The sequence below is a fragment of the Borostomias antarcticus genome (assembly GCF_949987555.1).
Source record: "Borostomias antarcticus genome assembly, chromosome: 1".
NCBI lineage: Eukaryota > Metazoa > Chordata > Actinopteri > Stomiiformes > Stomiidae > Borostomias > Borostomias antarcticus.
This window is the reverse complement of record NC_140234.1, coordinates 43,490,108-43,500,107: the sequence shown is the minus strand read 5'-3', so window position 1 is coordinate 43,500,107 and position 10,000 is coordinate 43,490,108. Positions and strand designations below refer to the sequence as shown.

Here is a 10,000-nt window from a genome sequence, read left to right as displayed (position 1 = left end):
ACGCACGCACACACACACACGCACACACACACACACACACACACACACACACCCCTATGCTTAGACAAGCAGACACACACACACACGCATGCACACACAAACACACACACACACCCCTATGCTTAGACATGCAGACACATACAGTACACACACACACACACACACACACTCCTATGCTTAGACAGGCAGACACACACACACACACACACACAGTTATGCTACTTAGAGAGAGACAGAGCCCACAGCGCTGTCTGGAGCTCTGGGAATGGGCCTTTGTTGAAACCTCAGGGACAGTTCAACAAGGCAGCTGGTTTAAAAGGTCAAGTGCATCCCAGAAGGTTAGAGATGAACTGTCCTCCATAACCTCCGAGCTGGACTGAGCTGGACCGAGCTGGACCGAGCTGAACTGAGCTGGACCGAGCTGGACCGAGCTGGACTGAGCTGGACCAAGCTGGACCGAGCTGGACTGAGATGAACTGAGCTGGACTGAGCTGAACTGAGCTGGACCAAGCTGGACCGAGCTGGACCGAGCTGGACCGAGCTGAACTGAGCTGGACCGAGCTGGACCGAGCTGGACTGAGCTGGACTGAGCTGGACCGAGCTGGACCGAGCTGAACTGAGCTGGACCGAGCTGGACCGAGCTGGACTGAGCTGGACCAAGCTGGACCGAGCTGGACTGAGATGAACTGAGCTGGACTGAGCTGAACTGAGCTGGACCGAGCTGGACCGAGCTGGACTGAGCTGGACCAAGCTGGACCGAGCTGGACTGAGCTGAACTGAGCTGGACTGAGCTGGACTGAGCTGAACTGAGCTGGACTGAGCTGAACTGAGCTGAACTGAGCTGGACTGAGCTGGACTGAGCTGGACCAAGCTGGACTGAGCTGAACTGAGCTGGACTGAGCTGAACTGAGCTGGACTGAGCTGGACTGAGCTGAACTGAGCTGGACTGAGCGGGAACGTGGGTGTGACTGCTGAGAGCACGACGCTGAGGAGGAGCTGCTCACCGCCTTGTAGTACAGTAAGCAGCCGCGCGTGCGTGTGTGTGTGTGTGTGTGTGTCTCACCTCGTCTGTGATCTGTCCTCCGAATGTCACCCACGTGCCTGGAGAAAGGAGAGAGACAGAGAGAAAGAGAGAGAGAGAGAGAGAGAGAGAGAGAGAGAGAGACAGACAGTCAGTCAAACAGAGAGACAGACAGGTGAAGAGAGAATAAGGATGGGACAGAAGGAGAAAGAGAGAGAGAGAGAGAGAGAGAGAGAGAGAGAGTTAGTCAACACACCCAGAAAGCCGCGAGACTGGTATCAGAGAAGAAAGTTGTCCCTGGTGTCTACGAGACTGATCCCTGACAAAACACTGTTGACACATACAGTTAGGAGCTGTCTGGAGCTCTCCGGCTGAATGGATTAAGGGGGATCAGAAAGTGTGTGTGTGTGTGTGTGTGTGTGTGTGTGTGTGTGTGTGTGTGTGTGCGTGGATAATGTGATGTGCAGGGGTGCGCGAGCGTGTGTACACACACACATTTAGTTTGCTCCTGTTCGTGATTGCCGTGATGACATTGCTGACAAGGCAGATCTCTTAATTCTCACCACCCTCCCTCATTGAATTATGCATGTAGCCGCAGCGCAGACTGGGCCAGGATGGATCGCTTAACAGAGTGACAGTGGATCCAGGCTTGTGCATGTGTGTGTGTGTGTGTGTGTGTCTGTTAGTGTGTGTAAAGAACCATGACTATTTATGCCTCTGCTCTCTGACCGCAGCATCTGAGTGGGCTCAGAAACGCTGCAAGACCTTGAAGGTCACACACACACACACACACACACACACACACACACACACACACACACACACACACACACACACACACACACACACACATTGTTATGCTGCTTTGAATGTTTAATCACTACTGTAGGTATTGCAATGAGACAAAGCTGCTGGAATTTTTTTTCAACAAAGCTGCTGGATGTTTGGAGCATTGGTTGTTATCTAAACAGTACCAACATATATACACCTACTACAGTACATTCACATGGATGCCTCTCTTAGAAATCTGTGGAAATAAGTAGTAGTTAACGCAAAAATGAGTTACATGTTCAACTCAAATATTGTTGGGAACAATTTTTGTTTGGTCCACTATTTTTCTGTTACACTTTTTGCATGTAATGTGAGGCTACGGGGGTGAAAGGTGAAAGATGAATGGTGATGCCAGGACTAGAGGCTAATTTGGTAACAAATTAACAATAACAACAACATTTTCCGTTTCTCTTTCCCAGATGTGTTACGGCTCGCATGCCCTCGCCTCCACAACCGCCTCCCTCTCTCCCCTCTGGGCCCGCTGCGCGCTCGGGGCGTCCTACGCGCTCTACCGCACGTCGCATCGGCCCGGGCATACAACGTTCTGACTCGCCGGAGTTTCCCCTCACTGCCGGGCGTTCCCCGTCTCCGGCCAGCTCCGCGGACTCGGCAGTCTCCTCCCTCTCCGATGACGAAGAGTTGGATCCCGACATGCCCAGCACATCGGCCCGTGCGCAAAGACAAGAACGGCGCGCTCGTCTCCGACGATGACGCGGGCGCGGCTCTACTCACCGGTTTCCAATTATCATCACCACACCTGTCCCTCGTTCTGCAATCACCTTCAACCTCTACAAGAACCTGGTCTACACTCCACTCATCGCCAGATCTTACCATAATACTCTTGTGGTAAAGTATAGCCTAGCCTACAATCTCCTTACCCGTATTTTGTAGTGGTTTTTCCCGTTCCCCGTTTGTGATTACTCTCACTCACCCTGCCTCCCCTCCTCATCTCTCCAGTTCCTGCCTGACCCACGTCTGTACGATTACCCCGCTCCTGCCTGACCATCGCCTGTACGACCCCGCTCCTGCCTGACCCACGTCTGTACGATTACCCCGCTCCTGCCTGACCATCGCCTGTACGACCCCGCTCCTGCCTGACCATCGCCTGTACGACAACCCCGCTCCTGCCTGAACATCGCCTGTACGACAACCCCGCTCCTGCCTGACCATCGCCTGTACGACAACCCCGCTCCTGCCTGACCATCGCCTGTACGACAACCCCGCTCCTGCCTGACCATCGCCTGTACGACTACCACGCTCCTGCCTGACCATCGGCTGTACGACTACCACATCCCCCTTTGTGATCTTATTAAATCGCCCCTCCGGGCTTTACCGTTCCTTGCCTCCTCCTTTCCTGTTGCGCCTGGGTCCCAAAACCGAACTCTAACAGTAAGATCTGGCCAGTTTTGACCCAGCCAACATGGAGGAGAGACCTGCACCTCCTGGACCACTCCAAGCCCTCCAACAGACCCAAGCTGAGCAACTGCAGCAGGTATCCGACCTGGTCACCGCGCTCAGTGCCCGCCTGGCTCCGTTCCTGAACCCCACCGCTCCACCAAACCGGGAGCCCCATCTCGCCTCCCCGGCCCCCTACGACGGGACATTCACCCTCTGCCGGGAGTTCCTCATGCAGTGTGAGTACGTGTTTGAGCTCCAGCCAAGCATGTACTCCACTGCGTCAGCTCGCATAGCCTACATCGCTAACCTAACCACGGGACGGGCTCGCCGCTGGGTCATGGCGGGTCGCGAAGGCGCAGCTGCCTACATGCAGGACTACACAGCCTTCGTGGCAGAATTCAGGACTGTGTTCGACCACGACGTCCACGGACAGGACGCGGACGCTGCTCTCTCCGCCCTCACCCAGGGTTCCAGCTCAGTAGCGGACTACGCCACGGAGTTCCGCATCCTCGCTGCCCGTTGCTCCTGGAACGAGTCTGCCCTGTACAGCGCCTTCCGACGGGGCCTGGGGGACGCCATGAAGGACAGCCTGGCTGGAGGAGACAGACCAGCGACCCTGAGCCAACTCGTCTCCCTCTCCATAGCCATAGACGAGCGCCACCGGGAACGCAGGCGCGAGCGGGCGCACCAACATCACAGCGCACCCAGACCGTCTCCGCCTCCCTCTGCCGGACTCTCTCGGCCTGCCCCGGCCTCCCTCGCCCCCCCAAACACCGCTGGAGAGGAACCCATGCAACTGGGTTGGACCCGACTGACCCCTGCAGAGCGTGAGCACCGGGAACAGAACGGACTGTGCATTTACTGCGCTAGCCCAGCGCACGCCGTCGACTCCTGTCCCTCTGCACCTCCCAGGGCGGCAAAAAGAGTAGGCTCACTCGCCAGGGGGTACCGAGTAAGCCGGCTCATCCATCCCCAATCCCGGACCCGTGCCGCCAGGTTCACTGTCACCCTCGCCTGGCAGGGGCACACGCTCTCCGTCCCTGCTCTCATCGACTCCGGTGCTGACGAGAGCTTCGTGGACGTCCAGTTCGCCCACAAAGCGGCGCTCCCTATCTCCCCTCTGGAGAGGCCCCTCTCGGCCTTCGCTCTGGATGGCCATCCCATGGGTCCCATTACTCACCGGACCCTGCCCCTCACCCTCACAGCCTCGGGAAACCACGTGGAGAACATCCGCCCCTTCGTCATCCACTCTCCCGACGCTCCGTTCATCCTAGGAAGGCCCTGGCTGGAACTCCATACCCCTCATGTCTGCTGGAGCTCGGGGCACATCCTCAGCTGGAGCACCGCCTGCCACGCCCGCTGCCTCCGAGCTGCTCAGACCTCCACTCGGGTTGACCGACCCCGTCCCGCTCCTCCGGACCTCTCCACGGTCCCTTCGATGTACCACGACCTTGGGGAGGCCTTCAGTAAGGAGCGCGCCTGCACACTCCCCCCTCATCGACCCTACGACTGCGCCATCGAGCTCCACCCTGGCGCCCCTCTCCCAGCCAGTCGTCTCTACAACCTCTCCCTCCCGGAGAAAGCAGCCATGGATACCTACATCTCCGAGTGCTTGGCCGAGGGTCTCATCCGACCATCTCGATCCCAGGTGGCAGCGGGGTTCTTCTTCGTCAAGAAGAAGGGAGGAGATCTGAGGCCGTGCATCGACTACAGGCTGCTCAATAACATCACGGTTAAGAATAAATATCCACTCCCCCTCATGAGCTCCAACTTCGAACCCCTCATCGGTGCCACCATCTTCACCAAGTTGGATCTCAGGAACGCTTATCACCTGGTGCGTATCCGTGAGGGGGACGAATGGAAGACCGCCTTCAAGACCTCCCGTGGCCACTACGAGTACCTCGTCATGCCCTTCGGCCTCACCAACGCCCCCGCCGTCTTCCAGGCGCTGATGAACGACGTGCTCAGGGACATGCTGGACGTCTTTGTGGTCCTTTACCTGGACGACATCCTGGTATTCTCCAGGAGCGCTGAGGAGCACGTCCAGCATGTCTGCATGGTCATCCAGCGTCTCCGGGAGAACCGCCTATATATCAAGGCGGAGAAGTGCACTTTTCACTCCTCGTCAGTGGAGTTCCTGGGGCTCATTGTGGAGGGAGGCCTGACGCGACCCGACCCCCGCAAGATCAAGACCGTGGTCGAATGGCCTCAACCCACGACCCGGAGGCAACTTCAGAGCTTCCTTGGCTTCGCCAACTTTTACCGCCGTTTCATACGGGACTACAGCCGGGTAGCAGCTCCCCTCACCCACCTCACCTCATCCCTGCGTCCGTTCGTCTGGACACCGGCTGCCAGCGCTGCCTTCTCCGCGCTCAAGAAGTGCTTCACCACCGCCCCGGTCCTTCTCCATCCTGACCCCTCCAGGCAGTTCGTGGTCGAGGTGGACGCATCGGACACAGGCATCGGTGCTGTTCTGTCCCAGCGGTCAGGGGAGGACCAGAAGTTGCACCCCTGTGCCTTCCTCTCCCGCCGGTTCTCCCCAGCGGAGGTGAATTACGACATCGGGAACAGAGAGTTGTTGGCGGTGGTGGGGGCCTTGGAGGAGTGGCGCCACTGGCTTGAGGGCGCCGAACACACCACCCTCGTCTGGTCAGACCATAAGAACCTGACCTTCATCCGGGCGGCCAAGCGCCTCAACTCCCGCCAGGCGCGGTGGTCCCAGTTCCTCGGGAGGTTTGATTTCACCCTCACCTTCCGGCCCGGCTCCCGCAACGCCAAGGCCGACGCGCTGTCCCGCCTCCACGCGCCCGAGGCGCCCCCCGCGGAGCCTGAGTCCATCCTGCCGGTCTCGCGTGTCATAGGGGTGGTCACAATGAACATCGAGGCAGTGGTGAGGCAGGCCCAACGCGCCCAACCCAGTCCGGCCAACGTTCCTCCTCGCAGGCTCTTCGTGCCTGACTCGGTCCGGTCCCGGGTGCTCCAGTGGGGCCATGCCAGCCGGTTTGCGTGCCATCCCGGGGTTCACCGCACCTTCTCCTTCCTGAGCCGACGGTTCTGGTGGCCCTCCATGAGGTCCGACGTCCGGGAGTTTGTGGTCGCCTGTCCCGTCTGCTCCCGCAGCAAGGCGTCCCACCAGCCCCCGGCTGGCCTCCTGCGTCCTCTCCCGGTCCCCAGCCGTCCCTGGTCCCACATCGCCCTGGACTTCATCACCGGTCTTCCCCCCTCCAGGGGCAACACGGTCATCCTCACCGTGGTGGACCGGTTCTCCAAGGCGGTCCATCTGGTGGCGCTCCCCAAGCTCCCGTCCTCTGCGGAGACAGCTGAACTCCTCGTCCAACATGTCTACCGGCTCCACGGTCTCCCCGGAGACATTGTCTCGGACCGTGGGCCTCAATTCACCTCCCAGGTCTGGAGGGCCTTCTGCAAGGAGATCGGCGCCACCATCAGCCTCTCCTCTGGCTACCACCCGCAGACCAACGGCCAGGCCGAACGGGCCAACCAGAGCCTGGAGTCCGCTCTCCGCTGTGTGTCGGAGCCTGGAGTCCGCTCTCCGCTGTGTGTCGGCTCTCCACCCCACCTCCTGGAGCAAGGACCTACCCTGGGTCGAATACTCCCTCAATGCCCTGACCAGCGCTGCCACTGGCAGGTCTCCGTTCGAGTCATCCCTCGGGTACCAGCCCCCGCTGTTCTCTCTCCAGGAGTCGGAGGCCTCCGTCCCCTCCGTCCAGGCCCACCTCAGCCGCTGTCGCCGTGTCTGGAGGGAGGTCCGCAGGGCCCTGCTCCGCTCCAACGAGCGCTCCTGCCGCGGGGCCAACCGCCGCCGCACTCCTGCTCCGGCGTATCGGCCCGGTCAACGTGTCTACCTCTCCACTGCTGATCTTCCGCTCCAGGTCCCCTCCAGGAAGCTGGCTCCGCGCTTCGTTGGGCCCTTCGAGATCGACCGTGTCCTGAACCCGGCTGCGGTACGTCTTAAGCTCCCTGCTTCCATGCGGGTACACCCTGTATTCCATGTGTCCAAGATCAAACCTGTCTCCTCGAGTCCTCTCATGCCTTCTGCCCCAGCTCCTCCGCCTCCCCAGATGGTCGACGGGCATCCCCAGTGGACGGTTCGGCGGCTGCTGAAGGTGCGCCGCCGGGGTCGGGGGTTCCAATACCTGGCGGATTGGGAGGGGTACGGCCCCGAGGAGTGCAGCTGGATCTCCAGGCAGCTCATTATGGACCCGTCTCTCCTCCGGGACTTCTACCGGGCCCATCCTGACGCCCCCGGTCGGTCGCCAGGTGGCTCCCCTCGGGGGGGGGGGTCCTGTTACGGCTCGCATGCCCTCGCCTCCACAACCGCCTCCCTCTCTCCCCTCTGGGCCCGCTGCGCGCTCGGGGCGTCCTACGCGCTCTACCGCACGTCGCATCGGCCCGGGCATACAACGTTCTGACTCGCCGGAGTTTCCCCTCACTGCCGGGCGTTCCCCGTCTCCGGCCAGCTCCGCGGACTCGGCAGTCTCCTCCCTCTCCGATGACGAAGAGTTGGATCCCGACATGCCCAGCACATCGGCCCGTGCGCAAAGACAAGAACGGCGCGCTCGTCTCCGACGATGACGCGGGCGCGGCTCTACTCACCGGTTTCCAATTATCATCACCACACCTGTCCCTCGTTCTGCAATCACCTTCAACCTCTACAAGAACCTGGTCTACACTCCACTCATCGCCAGATCTTACCATAATACTCTTGTGGTAAAGTATAGCCTAGCCTACAATCTCCTTACCCGTATTTTGTAGTGGTTTTTCCCGTTCCCCGTTTGTGATTACTCTCACTCACCCTGCCTCCCCTCCTCATCTCTCCAGTTCCTGCCTGACCCACGTCTGTACGATTACCCCGCTCCTGCCTGACCATCGCCTGTACGACCCCGCTCCTGCCTGACCCACGTCTGTACGATTACCCCGCTCCTGCCTGACCATCGCCTGTACGACCCCGCTCCTGCCTGACCATCGCCTGTACGACAACCCCGCTCCTGCCTGAACATCGCCTGTACGACAACCCCGCTCCTGCCTGACCATCGCCTGTACGACAACCCCGCTCCTGCCTGACCATCGCCTGTACGACAACCCCGCTCCTGCCTGACCATCGCCTGTACGACTACCACGCTCCTGCCTGACCATCGGCTGTACGACTACCACATCCCCCTTTGTGATCTTATTAAATCGCCCCTCCGGGCTTTACCGTTCCTTGCCTCCTCCTTTCCTGTTGCGCCTGGGTCCCAAAACCGAACTCTAACAAGATGACTTGACACATTTCCAGTCTGTCTGCTACCATAATGCCTTGCTGCCCCTCACCCGACCCCAGTACCATGTTGCACTGCAGGTTAGCGTCACTAGGCAGTCTGCTTACAGGGGTGGGGGAGGTGTGATAGGGAGGGAGAGGAGATGGGGATCGAGGTTAGGGGTGGAGAGGAGCGAGAGAGAGAGGGATGAGGGATGGAAAGAGGGGGAGTGGGGGTTAGGGGTCGAGGAGAAGAAGGGGGGGGAGCAGAGGTTGAAGATGTGACGGGGTAGAGCAGAAAGTGCTGATGGCTAGCACGCACACACACACACACGCACGCACGCACGCACGCACGCACGCACGTGTGTCACCTGGCCAGTTAACGGCTGTGAACGACGCTAGCCGCTGTGGTCATGAATTTACATGTTGACATGTTACAGTGGATAACTCATAAAGCCATGGAGAGCTGACCTTGTCAAATCAGCAGAAGTCCCAGGCATAGCACATTACTGTACTACTGTAGTATTTATGTTCAGTATTTTTTATTGGGCTGTGTTCTGTTCCAAAGACTTCACTAGCACTGGAAACACTGGCATTATGGTTGTCAAACAATGACACTACACCCCTAATTAACAGTGTTATGACATTTCTGTGTATTGAATTTAATGCCGGCTTATTCATGTTAGAAAGAGGTGAAACCACACAATTATCTGATCACACAATTATGTAATTACACTGTTTTCTCACCACACAATTATCTGACTATAGAATTATCTGATCACGCAATTATCTGACTAGAGAATTTTCTGACCAAACAATTATCTGCATTTAAAGTTAATAAAAACTCATAGCGCTGGTATATATAAATGTGTCCATAGGCTTTCACCATCACCATGGCTTTCCATTATTCTCAGTATGCTACCTTGAACAAGGGACAAATATTCTGTGTCAACTTAAATTTGGCACAGCTATGTAAATGTATGAGCGCAAACGTGCAAAATGGACCCTACTTAATGACCTACAGCTGCATGGAACGGGAGAGATGACAGAACAATTAAGATGGCAAACAGCCAAGAACCTTAGTCAATTTTTGATTTCAGACCTTAGCATTGTAACTAATAGGCATTAAACCTATTAAAAAGAGAAGCAAGTAAATGGACTACACTTATATAGCGCTTTTCCACCTTAGCGGCACTCAAAGCACTTTACAATGGCCTCTCATCCACCCATTCACACACACATTCACACACCAATGGCGGTAGCTGCCATGCAAGGTGCTAACCTGCTCATTGGGAGCAATTTTTGGGGGGTTAGGTGTCTTGCTCAAGGACACTTCGACATGTGCACAGTCGGAGATGGGATTCGAACCACTGACCCTTCAATCATTGAACTCTACCAACGGAGCTACAGCCGCCCCTAGTGACGCCATTGATTTATTGAAATACACAGGACATACTGCAGAAAGCAGAAGGAATGTATTTGTATTAATACTCCTG

The 10,000-nt window shown here is 57.6% G+C and overlaps 1 protein-coding gene across 4 annotated transcripts in view; it reads right to left on the bottom strand.

Moving 5' to 3' along the window:
* kcnab1a (potassium voltage-gated channel subfamily A regulatory beta subunit 1a) overlaps window positions 1–10,000 on the bottom strand; it is a gene marked incomplete at both ends in the record, with an annotated part of 120,801 nt that overhangs the window by 33,601 nt on the left and 77,200 nt on the right. For all 4 annotated transcript variants that reach the window (XM_084438452.1, XM_084438449.1, XM_084438450.1 and 1 more), the window contains one exon: window positions 1,064–1,101. In XM_084438452.1, the coding sequence (XP_084294578.1) occupies window positions 1,064–1,101 (38 nt within the window). The remainder of the gene's footprint in view (window positions 1–1,063; window positions 1,102–10,000) is intronic.